General features: G+C 39.7%; 1 protein-coding gene across 1 annotated transcript in view; it reads right to left on the bottom strand.

Moving 5' to 3' along the window:
• Positions 1–22,085, bottom strand: part of LOC128649132 (ATPase MORC2-like) — a 457,352-nt gene that overhangs the window by 260,311 nt on the left and 174,956 nt on the right. The window contains 2 exon segments of the mRNA XM_053702217.1: positions 2,483–2,568; positions 20,280–20,362. Coding sequence (XP_053558192.1) covers positions 2,483–2,568; positions 20,280–20,362 — 169 coding nt within the window.

The raw sequence follows: 22,085 nt of genomic DNA, 5'->3' as shown, positions 1-22,085 counted from the left end.
CTGAGTATTGCACACCTTGTGCTTTTGGGCACTCCAGTGATGTTGCAGCTCTGAAATATGGCCAAACTGGTGGCAAGTGGCATCTTGGCAGCTGCACGCTTGACTTTTCTCAGTTCATGGGCAGTTATTTTGCGCCTTGGTTTTTCCACATGCTTCTTGCAACCCTGTTGACTATTTTGAATGAAACGCTTGATTGTTCGATGATCACGCTTCAGAAGCTTTGCAATTTTAAGAGTGCTGCATCCCTCTGCAAGATATCTCACTATTTTTGACTTTTCTGAGCCTGTCAAGTCCTTCTTTTGACCCATTTTGCCAAAGGAAAGGAAGTTGCCTAATAATTATGCACACCTGATATAGGGTGTTGATGTCATTAGACCACACCCCTTCTCATTACAGAGATGCACATCACCTAATATGCTTAATTGGTAGTAGGCTTTCAAGCCTATACAGCTTGGAGTAAGACAACATGCATAAAGAGGATGATGTGGTCAAAATATTCATTTGCCTAATAATTCTGCACTCCCTGTATTTAAAATAATGTTTTACTAGTATGGATACTCTCTGACTATATTTAACATCAAGTGAGGACACTCAAATATCAAGATGCAATTGGTCTAAGATATATGGTATGTAGTGACAAAAGTGACTCCTCACATCCCTCAATCTGTTTTCTCGATACATATATCTTCTTTTGTTTTTTCTTTTTCTATTATTGTTATTATTATTAATTTTATGAATAACTTACTGTGGCTGTTGAATTTTTATTTAGCAATGCAATGGACGAAGTTTTGTACTAGTTAAGTTACTTTTTGTTTGAAGGATATGTGGCGACAATGATAGTTTGACATCATAGATATTTTCAACAAAGTAGTATGAATCTGTTGGTCCATAGTAGGTGCTAATGACAAATAAGGAATGGGTCTGACCAACTGTTATTTATGTCTGTAATTCCATTGCACTTATACTAATACTATACTGGTAAATGTGCAACGACATACTTATAAATAGTGGTTTGAAATCATGTCCCTGTAAATCAGCCACATAGATTGTTTTGTATAGAATGTATCTTTCTGTATGTGTCTTTTTCTTTCTTCAAGTCTTTGCCACAAAAGTTGCAACAATGTTTCATTTTCCTCCCCTGTATGTGGAGATTTATCTAACCTGACAAGCCGCGATATTGCGGAACTGAAATGTTGTTATATGGAATGGCATACTAACAGCAGCATTGTAGCAATCTTGTGTGGTAGAAACAGTACGTCAATTAGTTTGTAGGAGTGGTTAAACTCAGTGTGGGCTATTTAATGCGTATGAGAACCATCCCAGAACTAGCTTTGAGAAAGCGCCAACCGGCGTGAAATGCGTCAGATGACGTCACCTCTATCCTTGTCTTTCTACTGTCTGTGAGTGAGCGAGCTTGAGCTCGGTTTCTGTTTGGACTTTTAACTATGTATTGAATAAAATTGTTCTATTGAATTTTACCAAAGTGCTGTGTGCATAGTGTCATAACTTAGCCTTTAACATACTGATATGGGACGTTACTTTACTAACATTTAACTACTTGACTGTGTGGAGTCCTTCCTCTTTTTCATATTTATACACAGCGGATAGCCGGAGCAGGTTTTCTTCAAATCGAGTGTTGGATCCCCGGATGTGCAATCCGCTTTTAATGCTGTATGGACGACGGCGTCTAGGCTCCCCAGCTAAGTATTGTTATCTTTGCCGTATTTCACCTTTAACACTTGTACTATATATATATATATATATATATATATATATATACACACACACACATATACATACACTATGCACGTATTAGGTAGGAACTGGTGCCTCAGAAACTGTACATATGAGAAGATTGTACATTTTGATAATGCAATAAATTGGAAAGTTTTGATTAAATTTGCATACTCTATGAAACATAAGAGTTTAATTTTGACTTTAGTGTCCCTTTAAAGGGACAGTATACACTCATTTTCATATAACTGCATGTAATAGACACTACTATAAAGAATAAGATGCACAGATACTGATATAAAAATCCAGTATAAAACTGTTTAAAAACTTGCTTAGAAGCTGTCAGTTTGGCTCTATTGAAAAGGTAGATGGAAAGCCTACTGCAAGTGGCAAATAAGACACTACCCTCCTCCCCCTTCTTTTGCATATGAAAAGACCCTTTACACAAACAGGAGCAAGCTGGAGAAGGTAGCTGACGGTATTCACATAAAACTTTGGGGCTTGGTTAGGAGTCTGAAAATCAGAGCAATGTTATTTAAAAATAAGCAAAACTATACATTATTTTAAAAAAACTTTATGGGCTTTATAAATAGATCATCTACAAAACATTTATGCAAAGAAAAAATGAGTGTATAATGTCCCTTTAATGCTTTGTTCACTCAAAACAAAGACTTCACACACTGCATAGGGGAGCTTATGAATACTTTGCCCTTGAACATTTTTTACTTTTTTCTGATAAGCTACTCACCTCTGCTTTGCTTCCTTAATCCGTTTTTTCACATCTGCCTCTCTACGAAAAGTTATTGCTGTGTTCTGAACCTGTCTAAGAGTGACCTGAAAAATGAGTGACACACAATTTACACAAAGCAAAATCCTGTAATTTCCATGAATGCAGAGAAAATTAAAAAAAAAACTGTATGTGTTACGGAAGAGTGTCTGTAGCTGAAATAACCTCTTATTTTGTTTTTATGAAATTTGTAGAGAAGTATATCTAAAAAGGAGCAAACAAAAGTGAAAGTGCATTTTCAAGGACATTGGTAAAGGGGACAGCATAATGGGGTTTTTTTTCTTTTCAAATCATGTGATCTCAGCAGTATAATAAGGTATACTTTTATTACAACTATATATGTGTTTTACATGAATATCACATAAGGCTTTAAAAAATGCTGTATCTAAGTTTTTATTCATATTATTGACAATGGTTTGGGTAGATTTTATGTACAGTTTGCATTCAGGCCTTTCACACTACCCATTAATGGCAATGTTATACTGGTTAAAGTAATGGATTGAATGTTTTTTGTACCTCCCTGGTCAAAAAGATGGATTAGTTGTTTTTTGTTATTTTGTTTAGGTTTGCATGCAGCTTTATGACCACATTCGTGTGGTGATGTTTTTCACAATGAGAACTGTGAGATGTTTAGTTCATAAATAACAAAATTTATGCTTACCTGATCAATTTCTTTCTTTCCGGATATGGAGAGTCCACAACGTCATTCAATTACTAGTGGGAATATCACTCCTGGCCAGCAGGAGGAGGCAAAGAGCAACACAGCAAAGCTGTTAATTGTCACTCCCCTACCCATAATCCCCAGTCATTTGACTGAAAGGAAATGGAAAAAGAATAACACAAAGGTGTAGAGGTGCCTGAGGTTTAGTCAAAAATAACCGTCTTAATAAAAGCTGGGGTTGTGGACTCTCCATATCCGGAAAGAAAGAAATTTATCAGGTAATCATACATTTTGTTTTCTTTCCTAAAATATGGAGAGTCCACAACCTCATTCAATTACTAGTGGGAACCAATACCCAAGCAAGAGGACACAGAATGAACAGGGAGGGAGAACAAGACAGGCAGACATAAACAGAAGGCACCACTGCTTGAAGAACCCCAGCTGAGGCAAAAGTATAAAATTTGGAAAAGTATGCAGAGAGGACCAAGTTGCAGCATTGCAAAGCTGTTCCACAGAAGATTAATATCTTTGAAAGCCCAAGAAGAGGAGACAGCCCTAGTGGAATGAGCTGTAATTCTCTCAGGAGGCTGATGTCCAGATGTCTCATAAGCAAAACGGATCATACTTCTCAACCCGAGGGAAAGAGAACTAGAAGTAGCCTTCTGACCCTTAAGCTTTCCTGAGAAACAAACGAACAGGGCAGAAGACTGCCGAAAATCCTTAGTCGCCTGTAGGTAGAATTTTAGAACACGCACAACATCCAAGTTGTGCAACAGACGTTCTTTATGAGAAGAAGAATTGGGACAGAGAACGAACAACAATTTCCTGATTAATATTTCTATCAGAAACCACTTTAGGAAGAAACCCCAATTTAGTACGAAAAAACCCCTTATCCGCATAAAAAATAAGGTAAGGCGAATCACACTGCAAAGCCGAGAGCTACGAAACTCTCCGAGTAGAAGAGATAGCAATAAGAAACAAAACCTGCCAAGAAAGCAACTTAATATCTATGGAATGCATTGGCTCAAACAAAGCCTGCTGCAAAACTTTAAGAAAAAGATTAAGGCTCCTAGGAGGAGCGACAGGTTTAAACACAGGCCCGATTCTGACCAGTGCCTGACAAACAGATTGAACATCTGGCACATCTGCCAGACGCTTGTGTAACAAAATACATAATGCAGAAATCTGACCTTTCAGAAAACTGACTGACAACCCTTTCTCCAGACCTTCCTGGAGAAAAACATAATTTATGCTTACCAGATAAATTCCTTTCCTTCCGGATAGGGAGAGTCCATGGCTTCATTCCTTACTGTTGGGAAATACAACACCTGGCCACCAGTATGAGGCAAAGACACCACAGCCAAAGGCTTAAATATCCCCCCAACTTCCTCATTACCCCAGTCATTCTGCCGAGGGAACAATGAAAAGTAGGAGAAACATTAGGGTATAAATGGTGCTAGAAGAGTAAAATAAATAGGGGACCGCCCATAGACAAGAAAAAACAGGTGGGGGCCATCGGCTCTCCCTATTCGGAAGGAAAGGAATTTATCTGGTAAGCATAAATTATGTTTTCCTTCCTAAGATAGGGAGAGTCCACGCTTCATTCCTTACTGTTAGAAAAACTATACCCAAGCTCCAGAGGACACTGAATGAATAACGGGAGGGAACAAAAAGGAAGAGGCAGACCTTATTCTGAGGGCTCCACAGCCTGCAAAACTTTTCTCCCGAAAGCTGCTTCAGCCGAAGCAAAAACATCAAACTTGTAAAATTTTGAAAAAGTATGTAAGGAGGACCAGGTAGCCGCCTTACAAATCTGATCCATAGAGGCCTCGTTCTTAAAGGCCCAAGAGGAAGCCACTGCTCTAGTGAAATGAGCCATTATCCTCTCAGGAGGACGATGTCCCGCTGTCTCGTAAGCTAAGCGGATGACACTCCATAACCAAAAAGATAGGGAAGTCGAAGTAGCCTTCTTCCCCTTATGCTTTCCCGAATAGACAACAAACAAATAGGAAGATTGTCTAAACTCCTTAGTAGCCTGAAGATAGAACTTCAAGGCGCGAACCACATCAAAATTGTGAAGTAAGCGTTTCTTCGATGAAGGGGGATTAGGACTCAAGAAAGGAGCCACAATCTCCTGATGGATGTTGAGATCTGACACAACCTTAGGATGAAAACCTAATTTAGTACCTAAAACTGCCTTATCTGCATGAAAAATCAGATAAGGGGGCTCACATTGCAAAGCAGAGATCTCAGAAACTCTGCGAGCAGAGGCAATGGCCAAAAAAAAGAGAACCTCACAAGATGATAATTTAATGTAAACGGAATGCAGAGGCTCAAAAGGAAACTGTTTCAAAACCCGAAGAACAAGATTTAGGCTCCAAGGTGGAGCCGCTGTCAGGGTTTTTCCCTGTTGTGTTTGCCATGTGCTGCTGGCAGCCATTTTACTCACCTCTCTTCCTGACTATGGTGCATTGTGGGGGATGCTGCTCACTTCCTGCACTTCCTTTTATGGCCAGACTGGTGTGCATCATCCATGTGAGACAGGATGCAGTCTCAGAATTGTGATGTCATCACTTATTATTTAAAGGGCCTCTGTTCAGTATGCTTTGCCTTTGCGTTGTCTCAGACCTGTTTGTGAGAGTTCCTGTGTATTACCTGGCTCCTGATCCCTGGCTTGTTCCTGACTCCGGCTCGTCTGACAATTCGCTTTGGCTCCTGACTCGGCTCGTCTGACTACCAGCTCTGGTTTTGACTCATGGCTTATTTGACTTGGACTTTTTATTATTTTTTGCTATTAATAAAGGTGTGATTATTTTTGCACTTCTCGTTTCAGTCTGATTCCTGGCATCCTGACAGCTGCAGATCTAAACACAGGTCTGATCCTAATCAGAGCCTTAACAAAGGACTGCACGTCTGGAAGCTCAGCCAGTCTCTTGTGCAATAAAACAGACAGGGCCGATATCTGTCCCCTTAGGGAACTAGAAGAAAGGCCCTTCTCCAGCCCCATCCAGGAGAAAAGTTAAGATCCTGGCAACCTTAACTCTGTGCCAGGGAAAACCACGCTCTTCACACCAGAATAAGTAGGTCCTCCACACCTTGTGGTAGATACGCAGAGAAACTGGTTTACGAGCTTGAATAAGAGTATCAATGACACTCTCAGAGAAACCTCTCTTGGCTAAGACTAAGAGTTCAATCTCCACGCAGTCAGCCTCAGATAATCTAGATTTTGATGAACAAATGGACCTTGTATCAGCAGGTCTCTGCGACAAGGTAACTTCCACGGAGGAGATGAGGACATCCCCACTAGATCTACAAACCACATCCGTCGCGGCCACAATAGAGCAATCAGGAATACTGATAACCGCTCCTGGTTGATGCGGGCCACCACTCGAGGAAGAAGAGGTAATGGAGGAAAAAGATATGGGTTTGAACCTCCAGGGCACTGCTATTGCATCTATTAGATCCGCTTGGGGATCCCTCAAACTCGACACGTACCTGGGTAGCTTGGTATTGAGATGGGAAGCCATGAGATTTATTTCTGGAGTCCCCCACTTGCTGCATAAATCTGCAAACACCTCGTGATGGAGAGACCATTCCCCTAGATGGAAGGATTGCCTGCAGAGAAAATCCCCCTCCCAGTTGTCCACAACCGGAATGTGGATCGCTGACAGCGAACAGCTGTGGGCCTCCGCCCACTGCAGAATCTGAGATGCTTCCTTCATCGCCAAGGAACTTTTCGTTCCCCCCTGATGGTTGATGTAAGCCACCGAGGTTATACTGTCTGATTGGAATCTGATAAACTGGGACTAACCCAGAAGTGTCCAAGCCTTCAAGGCCTTGAAGATTTCCCATAGTTACAAAATATTGATCGGGAGGACTCCTCCTGAGACCACAACTCCTGTGCCTTCTGGCACCCCAAAAAGCTCCCCATTCGGATAGGCTTGCGTCCCTAGTCACAATCTCCCAGGATGGTTTTAAGAAGCATGTCCCTCGGGACAGATCTGGACAAATCCACCAAGAGAGCGATTCTCTCGACCAACTGTCTAATACAGTCTGTTGAGACAGCTCTGAATGATCACTGTTCCACTGCCTCAGCATGCACAGTTGTAAAGGTCTGAGACGGAACCTGGCAAAAGAAATCATGTCCATGCAGGACACCATGAGATCAATCACCTCCATACACTGAGCCACAGAGCGACTCAAGGAGGTCAGGAGGGCAAGACATGCTGAAGTTAGCTTCCAATGTCTCTGGTCGGTTAGAAAAATCGTCATGATATGGAGTCTATTATAGTACCCAGGAATTCCACCTTGGTACTTGGGATAAGAGAACTCGTTTCCAAGTTTATCTTCCATCCATGTGATCAAAGAAGACTGAGAAGGGACTCAGAGAATTCTTCCGCAAGCCGAAAGGATGGTGCTTGCACCAGAATATCATCCAAGTATGGCAATGGCTAGAAGAGCCCCCAGAACCTTCATGAAGATTTTAGGAGCAGTAGCTAGGCCAAACGGAAGGGCAATGAACTGGAAGTGCTGGTCCAGGAATGCAAACCTCAAGAACTGAAAGTGTTCCCTGTGGATTGGAACATGAAGGTAGGCGTCCTTCAGATATATAGTGGTCATAAACTGGCCTTCCTGAAATAAAGGAAGGATGGACCTTATCGTCTCCATCTTGAAGGAAGGGACACTGAGAAATTTGCTTAAGCACTTTAGGTCCAGAATTGTGCGGAAAGTTCCCTCCTTCTTTGGGACAACGAAAAAGTTTGAATAAAACCCCAAAACTCTTTCTTCGATAGGCACCGGCACAACAACTCCTAAGGAGGATAGATCCCGAAGGCACCCTAGAAAGGCATCCATCTTATCTGGTCAGGTAGACAGATTCGAGAGAAGGAATCTGCCCCTTGGCGGATGAGATTTGAAGCCTATCTTGTATCCCTGAGATACCACCTCCAGGACCCACAGATCCTGTACGTCCTTGAACCAGGCCTCTGGAGAATTAAAAAAAACAAAACAGTCTGCCACTACACGATTCGATCCTGGATCGGGGCCGCCCCATTATGCCGATTTGTTTTCGGCGGGCATCTTATTCTGATTGGATTTATTCCAGACTGAGCCAGCTTCTAAGTACTCTTGGGTTGCTCGGGCTTAGAGGAGGACTGTTGTCATTGGGATTTCTTAGAATGAAAGGAACGAAAATTAGAGCCTTGTCCCTTAGACTTGTTCTTTTTATCCTGCGGTAGGAAGGCACCCTTGCCCCCCTGTAACCGTGGAGATAATGGAGTCCAGGCCTCGACCAAATAAAATCTTTCCCTTGAAGGAAAGAGAAAGGAGTTTGGACTTAGAAGTCATATTCGCAGACCAATACTTTAACCAGAGCGCCCGGCGGGCTAGGACTGCAAAGCCAGAGGCCTTTGCATTTAGGCGAATAATTTGCATGTTCGCATCACAGATAAAAGAATTAGCAATTCTCAGAGCTTTAATTCTGTCTTGAATATCCTCGAGGGGACACTCCACCTCAATGAGTTCCGACAAAGAGTCGCACCAGTAGGTAGCCGCTCCGTTATGCAAAAATTATTTAAAATTATAAAACCAATCATGCCCCCTACACCCCAGACAGGCTGAGGTGCCTTATCGTAACACTTCTACACATTTGGCTGCCAGAAGTCTCTAAAACGATCATATAGTAGATTGACACTGAAGAGACTGAGATTTAATGACGCTGCTCCACTCCGTGAACATCCGACAGCAGAGAGAAGTCACATGACACTACTTCACACTCACAGCAGCCTCTGAAAAGACACTTTATCATATTCTGTTACACTTTTCCAACCCTCATTTACTCGCCACACATTTCCCTCACTCAGTTTACACTGCCTAAAATCAGACATATTTCCCTTCTCCCTTACCTTCTGTCTCCATTCCCTCTCCTTTAGATTGTAAGCTTGAGAGCCTCTGTACCTGTAGGCCACTTTGTATTTAAAGTGAACTACTACTGATTGTGCTTAAGGGCAGGGCATTCCTCTCCTTTTGTATAACTCAAATATTGCACCTACAACTGTAATGTACCCCAATATTGTACTTGTCTGTTTGTGTATTTAATGCATCCCTGTAATGTTCCATTATTTCTTGTATAGCGCTACGTAATCTGCTGGCGTTTTATAAATACTTAATAATAATAATAATAACAACATGACCGGCAGAGAGAGGAAACTATGCAGCAAGTAAAAGGCATGCGTTTCCCTCTGCCTACAACACAAAAGATAAATTTACACAAACGCTCAAGCAGTCTGTCAGTTAGCCTGTTCTAGCTAAGGAAGCAAAGAAAACCAACTGCCAAATTTTAAGTTTATACATAAATCCCTGTATGAAACATAAGCCACACACATACTAATAAAGGGAATACCAATAAAGGGAATATTAACACCTAGTCTTAACATACATAATGTTCCTGCCCATAGTCAAAGAAAATATATATAAAGGATTTTAAAAATTTCCCCATCTACTGCATATGACATATTCTTCTGAAGTGCAAGTCTACAAGACCTAGAAGACAAAAGCACTTACCTGCTGTCTAGCTATCCGGCAGGAAAACGGCTCACAAGGCATGAAAGGACACATACTCCTTACAGAGACCAGAAAAAAAAGAAAGAACAGAGTAACCAACTTTGGCTTTCTGTACCATGGGCAACAATGTGTTGGGAAACCAAGCAAGGACTACCTCACAACTTCCTAACTGCTTAAAAGCCAGTTGACGTGGACTCGGGTAAACCCAAATCCTTGCTTGCAGGGAAAAGTACCTGAAAACTGAATTCATTTCTTCAGACACCAAACCTCACCTCCTCCATTGACAGAGGCAAAGAGAATGACTGAGGATTATGGGTAGGGGAGTGACACTTAACAGCTTTGCTGTGGTGCCCTTTGCCACCACCTGCTGGCCAGGAGTGATATTCCCACTAGTAATTGAATGACGTAGTGGACTCTCCATATCTTAGGAAAGAAAAGCATTTAGAGCTCTATTTGGAACTATTGGAGTAAGTCAAATGTCCTTAATACTGTAAACTATGCTGCGTCAATAGTTATAAACAATTGCTTTGTGTTAGATATCAATTTATATTATATAATACATACAGATAATATAAAATAAACCTAACTGAAGTAACAGTCACACAGTAACTAGTAAGTAAAAATTAGTGGGTCAGTTTAAAATAGATGTCAAGTATAGAAGGAGGAATGGTATAAAGATTACTAATGATAAACAGTGGAGGGGAAGACCATCCGGGAGGCAATTCTAAACCTCCCTTAGTAGGTATCTGCTTGAAAGATCCTCACAACAGTGTCCACATAGCTCAGTATATCAACATAATTGTGTTGTGTGAAAGTGACATTCTATAGGACTGATAGTCATTTTCTTTTCTTTTTTACATATGGGTAACAGCTTTAATACACAAAGTGCAGTTGTAGATCAAATAGGTTGCCATCAAGCAGCAACCGGGTAAAATAAACAATAATAGCAGCGATAGAAAAGGATGGGAGAAAAAGGGAATACCAAGATAAATGTTAAATGAGAATAAGATACAAAACATAAGTCTTTAAAAGGTAATTATGAGTATGTAAATGGAAATAGGGAAAATTAAAAGAATAGTAATATGGGCAGCAGGGCCACCTGGCTTTAGGCAATATTCACAAGCAATGGCTGATATGAATACAATGTAGATAGGTTGTACATATGGGCATTATAATATATATATATATATATATATATATATATATATATATATATATATATATATATTGAACATTGTTGATAGACCTCCAGTAATTGGGCTCAAAATTTTTTTATTAAAGTTTTATTAAACTTCTAATGAATTATTGTTGGATAGCCTTACCAGATTGAAATCTCTAAATTAATTTAGACTAAGAAATGAATTACTTAGATCATAGGAAACCCTGTAAAGAACAGTTGTTCAGTCTGAACTGATAATGAAATACACAAACATACTCAGGGGAAATAGCTCATATCATCTAGGTGTAAATTGTCCCCTGCCGAGCTCCCAGACAAGCTGGCATTTTAAGTCTCTGTATGATATGGGAAACTAGATCTCAGATAAAGGAATTGTGCCTAATTTTCATGTAGTTTAAGATACTCAAATGAATATATATATATATATATATATATATATATATATATATCTGTATATTCAGACACATATTAAATATGAACATATAAATCTGGGAGATTATCTATGCCTAGGAAGGGTAATATGATAAGTTGAAAGCCTGAGAGTTAAGAGTTTAACATGTCTTAACCTATGTACTTTTGATAACAAATTATCTACATAATTCTTAGATAAATTAATGTATACCACAGACTGCCTGAATAATATAGATAATGATCTAAGAGATACATCACATGTTACATGCTGTGTTGGATATAATGGATTACAAATAAATAACTGCATTGGTATATATAAATGTTTAAGTTATTTCAAAATAAATACATGTTTCTTTGTTTTCCAGAGATCTAGTGAACATTACAGGGAAGAATCTGATGTGAAGATGAGGTTTTCAAATGAGATACTATAAGTTAATATATAAATGCATCATAGATTTTAAGCTCATGTCTTAAACACTGTTGAGACATGTATTAATACATAACTATAATACTCATTTATATCTATGATATAAGATGCGACTAGAAAATGAAATATGTACCAGTATATCAAATTAACTGATATACAAGATAAGTCAGATAAATATATATTTTATTGATTTATACCACTAGTCCCACATAGAAAATGTGATTTTAAATGCACTTTAAAATATTACTAGAGATATACTCATGCTTAGTCTCTATAGATACATGTTAAATTATAATCAGATGGGATATATATATATGTTGACCAGATAAGTTTATTAATACAGGAAATTATGGTATATTAAATAAACATTTTAAGGTGAGATATTTAAACTTCAGCAGTATTGATGGTGAGACTGCATTAATGGTTATCTGCTGCCACCAATAGTTCAGAAATTGTATGACAGCCAAATGAATTGACTATTAGAACATATGCAAATCCAAATAAGCCAATCAGGGAGGTGTCTCCCAAATAACCAAGCAATGCTCAGCTACGTTAAGGGTGAATCAGGGTCAAGCATAGGTAAGGGCCTATCCAATTCTGTGGGAATGATTAATGAAAAGGAGGAGGGATTCTTTATTTTGAATAAAGACCCACACACACAGTAGACAAAGGACAGACAGACTCAAAGAAACATAAGTTTTTGGAGAGGAAAATACACAGGCTTTGTGCCAAGTATATTCTATGCCATTTTGGGACAATTTCTTGAACAAAGGGAAGATAACAATTTGAGGCCTGTACCTTTGCGCATAGTAGATAAATCCTTCTTAGATGACCCACAAGAAATTCTGGAAGCGGAACACTCATTTGGTTATTTGGTAACGTATAAAAGGTTGTTTCATATTTTTATATTTAAATCAAGGGTATTCTAAAATTATAGTTATATCGTAGTTGTGATTTAAAAGGAGAATTTATTTTTATATTTAATATTAATTAGACCAAGGGTATTAAGTATACTGGCATTAAATATTAATGTTTAGAAATAATTTTGTATTTTAATATCATAAATTAATTACAGTTATTGCTATATATATATATATATATATATATATATATATATATATATATATATATATATATATATATATATATTAGAATTTGCCTTATTGCAGCTAAATAAGAGGTCATTTCAGGTCAGACATGTTGGAATATAAATTGGCTGTTTGTATTAATAATATATACAATTTCTGATGTTTTTAATTGAAGTTATATAGAATAATTTGTGGGCTAAATAAAATTAATTATACTTGGCTGAAAGTTATCTTAAACCTATTGAGACCCAGTAAGATTTGATATCTTGGTATATTGTTTATCTACACATTGTGAAGTTAGCGGTCCATATTCTTGTATTTTATTGTGGTATTTTAATCAGATTCATTGTGAGCAAGGTTAATTTTAAAGGTATATTTTTATGATCTGTTGTATAGAATATTTTAAAGGAATAAGACTGCATAGTTGATTCAAATCTAGTCTCTACTTAATATATTTCAATGTGTTTATACATTTAACTAATCTCAAGAATTTAGGAATAAATAATAAATTTTAAATTGTTTCGTATATACATTTTTATTAGAGGTTATTTTAAAGAATAATATAAATAAATTATATTTATAACCGTGGTATATATTGACATGAATTTCAAATAAGCAGTAGATTTAAATTTGAAAAAAGTTATTTTTCCTCACATTTTCCAGCCCCCTGTATCATGTGACAGGCAAAAGCCAATCACAGACTAGTATATGTATACACTGTGAGCTGGTGCACATGCTCAGTAGGATCTTGTTCCCCAGAAAGTGTGAATATAAACAGATTGTGCAAAATGTTATAATGGAAGTAAACTGGAAAGTGTCTTAACGCTGGATGTTCTTTCTGAATCATAAAACTTTATTTTGAATTGAGTGTCCCTTTAAATTATTACAAGTTCTGTTTGCTATTTGGTGGTGTAGGAAGGGTGGTTGGATCTGTTAGTATTAGATTATAAACTTTTAGCAAGATAAGAAAATGTATGCTTACCTGATAAATTTGTTTCTTTTTAGACACGATGAGTCCACAGATTTTATCCTTACTTGTGGGATTACGCCTCCTGTTCAGCAGGAGGAGGCAAAGATCACCACAGCAGAGCTGTATATATAGCTCGTCCCTTCCCTCCCACTCCAGTCATTCGACCGAAGTTAGGAAGAGAAAGGAAAAGCCAAGGTGCAGAGGTGTCTGAAGTTTAACAAAAAACATAATAACCTGTCTCATAAAACAGGGTGGGCTGTGGACTCATCATGTCTAAAAAGAAACAAATTTATCAGGTAAGCATAAATTTTCTTTTCTTTTTAAAGACACGATGAGTCCACGGATTTCATCCTTACTTGTGGGATACAATACCAAAGCTATAGTACACGGATGAAAAGGGAGGGACAAGACAGGGAACCTAAACGGAAGGCACCACTGCTTGAAGAACCTTTCCCCCAAAAGCAGCCTCAGCCGAGGCAAAAGTATCAAATTTGTAAAATTTAGAAAAAGTGTGAAGAGAGGACCAAGCTGCAGCCTTGCAAATCTATTCAACAGAAGCATCGTTTTGAATGCCCATGAGGAAGCAACAGCCCTAGTGGAATGAGCCGTAATATTTTCAGGAGGCTGCTGTCCAGCAGTCTCATATGCAAAATGGATGATACTCTTCAGCCAAAAGGAAAGAGAGGTAGCCGTAGCTTTCTGACCTTTACGTTTACCCGAAAAAATGAAGAATAGAGAAGATGATTGACGAAAATCTTTAGTGGCCTGCAATTAAAATATTAATGCATGAACTACGTCCAAATTGTGTAGCAGGCGTTCCTTCTGAGAAGAAGGATTAGGACACAAGGAAGGAACAACAATCTCCTGATTAATGTTCTTGTCTGAAACAACTTTAGGAAGAAAACCAAGTTTAGTACGTAAAACCACCTTATCCGAATGAAAAATAAGGTAAGGAATTATATTGTAATGCCGAAAGCTCAGACACTCTTTGAGCAGAAGAAATGGCAACAAGAAACAAAACTTTCCAAGATAATAACTTCGGAATGCATAGGTTCAAACGGAACCCCTTGAAGAACTTTAAGAACTAAATTCAAACTCCATGGAGGAGCAATTGGTTTAAACACAGGCCTGATTCTAATCAAAGCCTGACAAAAAGATTGAATATCTGGTACAGCTGCCAGACACTTGTGCAATAAAACAGATAAGGCAGAGATCTGACCCTTTAGAGAACTAGCCGATAACCCCTTCTCCAATCCTTCTTGGAGAAAAGACAAAATCCTGGTAATCCTAACTCTACTCCATGAGTAGCCCTTAGATTCACACCAATAAAGATATTTCTACCATATCTTATGGTAAATCTTCCTAGTTACCGGCTTACGCGCCTGAATTAAGGTATCTATGACCGAATCAGAGAACCCTCGCTTGGATAGAATTAAGCGTTCAATCTCCAAGCAGTCAGCTGCAGAGAAACTAGATTCAGGTGACGGAAGGGACCCTGAATGAGAAGGTCCTTCCTCAATGGAAGCTTCCAAGGTGGCAGAGATGACATGTCCACCAGATCAGCATAGCAAATCCTGCGAGGCCACGCAGGAGCAATGAGGATCACTGATGCCCTTTCCTGTTTCGGGCAATAACCCGAGGAAGGAGCGTAAACGGGGGGAATACATATGCTAGACTGAAGGACCAAGGAACTGCCAAGGCATCTATCAGTTCCGCCAGGGGGTCCCTGGACCTGGACCCGTATCTCGGGAGCTTGGCATTTTGACGAGAAGCCATGAGATCCAACTCTGGCTGACCCCATTTGAGGATCAGCCTGGAGAATATTTAAGGATGGAGTTCCCACTCTCCCGGATGAAAAGTCAGCCACTGTTGTTATGTTGTCCGACTGAAATCTGATGAATTGAGCCGAAGCCAACTGAGGCCATGCCTGAAGAGCATGGAAGATCGCCCTCAACTCTAGAATGTTGATGGGAAGGAGAGACTCTGCCCGAGTCCATACTCCCTGAGCCTTTAAAGAACCCCAGACTGCTCCCCATCCTAAAACGCTAGCGTCTGTTGTCACAATCAGCCATGAAGATCTGCGAAAGCATGTCCCCTGGGACAGATGATCCAGAGACAAACACCATAGAAGAGAGTCCATCGTCTCCTGTTCTAGGGTTATTTGAGGAGACAAATCCATATAATCTCCATCCCACTGCCTGAGCATGTTTAACTGCAGAGGCCTGAGGTGAAACCGTGCAAACGGTATGATGTCCATTGCCGCTACCATCAGTCCGATTACCTCCATGCACTGAGCTACTGACGGCCGAGGAGTAGACTGAAGGGCTCGACATGTATTCAGAATTTTTGACTTTCTGACCTTTGTCAGATAAATTCTCATGGAGATAGAGTCGATTAGGGTTCCCAAGAAGGATACCCTTGTCTGTGGAATCAACAAACTCTTTTCCAGATTCACCTTCCACCCGTGAGTTCTCAGGAAGGATATCACAATGTCGGTATGGGACCTTGTTTGCTGATAAGATGACGCCTGAATTAGAATATCGTCCAGAAAAGGCGCCACCGCAATGCCCCGCGGTCTTAGAACCGCCAGTAGAGACCCCAGGACCTTTGTGAAAATTCTGGGAGCCGTGGCCAGACCGAAAGGAAGAGCAACGAACTGAAAGGCAAACCTCAGGAACTTGTGATGATCTCTGTGGATAGGAACATGAAGATATGCATCCTTTAGATCCACTGTCGTCATAAATTGACCCTCCTGGATCAATGGAAGAATGGTACGAATAGTTTCCATCTTGAAAGATGGAACTCTGAGAAACTTGTTTAGACTCTTGAGATCTAAGATAGGTCTGAAAGTTCCCTCCTTTTTGGGAACTACAAACAGATTTGAATAAAAACCCTGTCCCTGTTCCTGTATTGGAACGGGACAAATTACCCCCCTGGAAGAGAGGTCTCTTACATAATGTAAGAATGCCTCTCTTTTTATCTGGTTTGCAGATAATCTTGAAAGAAGAAATCTTCCTCGGGGGGAAGAATTTCTGAACTCCAGTTTGTACCCCTGAGACACTATTTCTATAGCCCAGGGATCCTGAACATCTCGTACCCAAGCCTGAATGAAGAAGGAAAGTCTGCCCCCTACCAGATCCGGTCCCGGATCGGGGGCAAACCCTTCATGCTGACTTAGAGGCAGCAGCAGGCTTCTTTGGCTGTTTACCCTTGTTCCACAATTGGTTGCGTCTCCAGGTAGTCTAGACTGTGAATAATTCCCTTCCTGTTTAGAGGAAGAGGAAGAAGAGTTTCCCTTGAAATTTCTAAAGGAACGAATATTACTCTGTCGACCCTTCTGCTTGGATCTTTTATCCTGATGGAGGAGATAACCCTTGTGTCCCGTGATATAAGAAATAATTTCCTTCAAGCCAGGTCCAAACAGGGTCTTTCCCTTATAAGGAATAGCCAGAAGTTTAGACTTGGATGACATGTCCGCAGACCAAGGCTTCAACCAAAAGGCTCTGCGAGCTAGGATGGAAAAACCCGGACTCTTAGCAGCCAATTTAGTAATCTGCAAAGAAGCATCCGTAATAAATAAATTAGCTAATTTAAGAGCTTTAATCCGATCCTGTATCTCTTCCAAAGAAGTCTCAGTCTTACGAGACTCTGCGAGAGCATCAAACCAATAGGCCGCCGCACTAGTGACTGTTACAATGTTTGCAGCCGGTTGCAATAGCAAACCCTGGTGAACATAGATCTTTTTAAGCAGAGTCTCCAACTTCTTATCCATAGGATTTTTAAAAGCACAACTATCCTCAATAGGAATAGTAGTCCTTTTAGCCAAGGTAGAAATAGCTCCCTCCACCTTAGGGACCGTCTGCCAAGATTCCCTGACAGCGTCAGCTATAGGGAACATCTTCTTGAGGGAACATCTGCTATAGGGAACATCTTCTTCTCCCATTCTTTAGAAATAATCTCCGAAGTTCTCTTGGGAACTGGAAAAACATCAGAGTGAGAAGGAACTTCTAAGTATCTGTCCAACTTACTCAACTTCTCCGGAGGGACCACTATTGACTCACAGTCGTCCAAAGTCACCAACACCTCCCTTAGCAACAGGCGGAGGTGTTCTAGTGTAAACCTGAAGGAAACCACCTCTGAATCAGTCGGAGGCAAGCAACTTTCTGAGTCAGAAATTTCACCTTCCGATAAAACCTCCATACCCTCCAATTCAGAGCCCTGGGAGGGTACGTCCGAGATCGTCATCATAGCATCAGAAACTTCATTGACCACAAGGTTGTCCTTCCTTTTACGCTTGCCTTGAAATATGGGAAAGGCAGATAATGCGTCAGAAAGGGTAGAGGACATAACTGCAGCTATGTCCTTCAACGTGACTGCCGCAGAAACCTGAGAAGTACCTGGCACTGCTTGAGCGGGCGTTAAGAGCTGTGACGCTTGGGGAGAAAGCTGTGGCATACTCTGCATCTCATCGTTAGACTCCTGAGAAGCATCCGCTTTAGACAATTTTTCGTTAAAGAAAATCTTTTCTCTATAATTTAAAGCCCTCTCAATGCAAGAGGGACAAAAAGTAACAGGAGGTTCCACATTGGCATTCAAACACATGGCACATGTGACATTCTGGACATCTTCTAAAAAAAATTATATTGGCCCCTTAAAATTTAACAAACCACTCTCTTATCAGAATATGATATAAAAAACAAGAGTGTGCAAGCATTAATTGAAAAAACTTCCTTCTTAATACATTTTGAAAATACTGTGCCTTTAAAAGTAAATCCAACAACTTTTAAAACATTTCGTTACTATGCCTTTTGTCTTTTTCCTTAAAAATTAAAGACAGCTCCTCGCCTCACAACTCTGCTGAGGCGCCTACCTGCCCCCTCGGTTGTCCGACCACTTTCCTCAGCGAAAATCCAATAAGGTCTGAGAACGCTAAAAACCGCTTGCTTAAACAACCATGCGGTTTTAGTGTAAAACTCAATAGACCTCTGGAAGTCAGGACTCCGGAACAAATGGCAACTGCGTAGCGTGGCGGCTTCACTATTACTGAAGCGCGCAAAAGTTATCCCCGCCCTTCGTGGGCGTCACTAAAAACTGACAACTTCTCGGCTTATCTGTTAAAAACCAAAGCCGATTGTACAGTTTCTCGTATAGGAGTCTTATAATGGAAAAAAACTCATAAAAATATAGCCCCAAGCGTCTATGAGTCTTGTAAATAAAAGCCTCATAAAATTATAGCCCCCAAGCGTCTTGTGCCTATAACGTAGTCTTGCCGGGAAGCCCTTCATTCTTAAAGAGCCCATGTCCCCCATTAAATATAGCCCCATGTTTAGGCCTATAACAACGCTCTAATATGAGAGCCATAACAACTGTCTTGCAGGGGAAGCCCTTCACCTAGAGAGCCCATGTTCCCATGAAATCTGAACAATAAAGTGCAGTGTCCTTTCTGAGATAATATATGGCCCAGAATATTAAGACTGCACTTACCTCAATGCTGTCCGACAGCATGACAGCTCCCACAGGATCAAGAGGTCTTCTCCCTCCTCAAGCCTTGTGGACACATATAGGGCCTGAGTTAGTATCTGCTTAGGCCATCACCAGAAAGGCAGCAACACAATATGGGAAGTGCAGTGAGAATTATGTCCCACCAGTTCCCATTGCTTTAAAGCCACCAGTATCTCTACTCTAGAGACTGACAAGGACTATGGCTACACCCTAGAATAAAGCAGCTCTCTCTGGCACTACTTTAAAAATAAAAAAACTCTTGATTGAAGAATCTAATCTAACACCTCACTTTACCTCTTCCTATCACTAACATATGCTTACCTGATAAATTTGTTTCTTTTTAGACATGATGAGTCCACAGCCCACCCTGTTTTATGAGACAGGTTATTATGTTTTTTTGTTAAACTTCAGACACCTCTGCACCTTGGCTTTTCCTTTCTCTTCCTAACTTCGGTCGAATGACTGGAGTGGGAGGGAAGGGAGGAGCTATATATACAGCTCTGTTGTGGTGCTCTTTGCCTCCTCCTACTGACCAGGAGGCATAATCCCACAAGGATGAAATCAGTGGACTCATCGTGTCTTTAAAAAGAAATAGGGAGCGTCATCCATTGTTCAAAGTGGGTGGGTGTTCTAGTCAGTGTGTCTCTATAAAGTGAGTTCTCTAAAAAGCAAAACAGTACGGTGTTTGAACTATGTCGCAAAAACATTTCCACTATATCTTTCAGTTCCTCATGGGAGTGTGGTTCCCATTTATTAAGCAAATTAGTGAGACACTGATCTTTAGCTCTACCCAAATATCTCCACACTCTCATGTCTAGCCCCTAAGAAGCACAGCATTGTAAAACACAGGTGAGAGAGGGGATCACTTCTACCTTTTGATGAGATAACCCCAAGATTTGAATTTATGTTTGTTATTATAATATAATTTTTTAAAAATATTTGTAGGTTATTAGTTGCTTACTCTGGATTCCCGAGTCAGGTCATCTCCAAGTCGATGCTCCATAGCGCGAGCTTTGCTCTCCGCCTCTCGTGCCTTATCCTCCGCTAGCAAAAAAAGTTCATAAGGATCGATCATTTTTTATTTTATTTTAAAAATCTTCCTAATACGTATTGAAAAAAACCCACTACAAATACTGCCCAAGAGTGATGTTATATATATATATATATATATATATATATATATATATATATATATATATATATATATATATATAAAATAAGAAACACTATTAATCACTTAATACAATCAAAATTAACATGCTCAATTGAAATTTTCTTTTAAAGAAAAAAGTTTAATAATAAACTACAGGAATTTCTAGCACTTATATATCAGAAACGCACACACACACACATACATACATACATACATACATATATATATATATATATATATATATACACATACACACACACACACACACACACACATACACACATACATATATATATATATATACATATATATATATATATATATATATATATATAAATATTAGAATGTCAGAGGATGAATCCACTAGCAAGCCCCAATAGCGCTACTTGCAAGGAAACCTGTAGTCCAAAATCAGGATCAGAAATAATATTCGGTCACTGTAGAATGCCAATTCAAATAATATCCCCGCTCAGATGTACACTTACTTCAAATGCCAATCCATATGGGGTAAGTATAAGATGTAGCTGGGCACATCCCAGAGTATGGAACTTGACAGAACAGAGAAGGTTCCTTCAAAGTATTTGAAGAGACAATCTCCAGTATTCAATACGCTGTCTGTTAAGCCTTTGTCACCGTAATATACTATTAAGGTCGGTCTCCGAGTCAAAATATAAAATGACAGAACCAAAAAAACCCCACAATTTATGCTTACCTGATAAATTTATTTCTCTTGTGGTGTATCCAGTCCACGGATCATCCATTACTTGTGAGATATTCTCATTCCCAACAGGAAGTTGCAAGAGGACACCCACAGCAGAACTGTTATATAGCTCCTCCCCTAACTGCCATATCCAGTCATTCGACCGAAAACAAGCCGAGAAAGGAGAAACCATAGGGTGCAGTGGTGACTGTAGTTTAAATTTAAAAATTACCTGCCTTAAAATGACAGGGCGGGCCGTGGACTGGATACACCACAAGAGAAATAAATTTATCAGGTAAGCATAAATTGTGTTTTCTCTTGTAAGGTGTATCCAGTCCACGGATCATCCATTACTTGTGGGATACCAATACCAAAGCTAAAGTACACGGATGAAGGGAGGGACAAGGCAGGTACTTAAACGGAAGGTACCACTGCTTGCAAAACCTGTCTCCCAAAAATAGCCTCCGAAGAAGCAAAAGTATCAAATTTGTAGAATTTTGAAAAGGTATGAAGCTAAGACCAAGTTGCCGCCTTGCAAATCTGTTCAACAGAAGCCTAATTTTTAAAGGCCCAAGTGGAAGCCACAGCTCTAGTAGAATGAGCTGTAATTCTTTCAGGAGGCTGCTGTGCAGCAGTCTCATAGGCTAAGCGGATTATGCTTCTTAGCCAAAAAGAAAGAGAGGTTGCCGAAGCCTTTTGACCTCTCCTCTGTCCAGAGTAGACAACAAACAAAGCAGATGTTTGACGAAAATCTTTAGTAGCTTGTAAGTAAAACTTTAAAGCACGAACCACGTCCAGATTGTGTAATAGACGTTCCTTCTTTGAAGAAGGATTAGGACACAAGGATGGAACAACAATCTCTTGATTGATATTCTTGTTAGATACCACCTTAGGTAAAAACCCAGGTTTGGTAC

Source organism: Bombina bombina, chromosome 2, assembly GCF_027579735.1.
Source record: "Bombina bombina isolate aBomBom1 chromosome 2, aBomBom1.pri, whole genome shotgun sequence".
NCBI classification, from domain to species: Eukaryota; Metazoa; Chordata; class Amphibia; order Anura; family Bombinatoridae; genus Bombina; species Bombina bombina.
The sequence above is the reverse complement of the archived record's forward strand: the minus strand, read 5'-3'. Positions and strand labels throughout refer to the sequence as shown.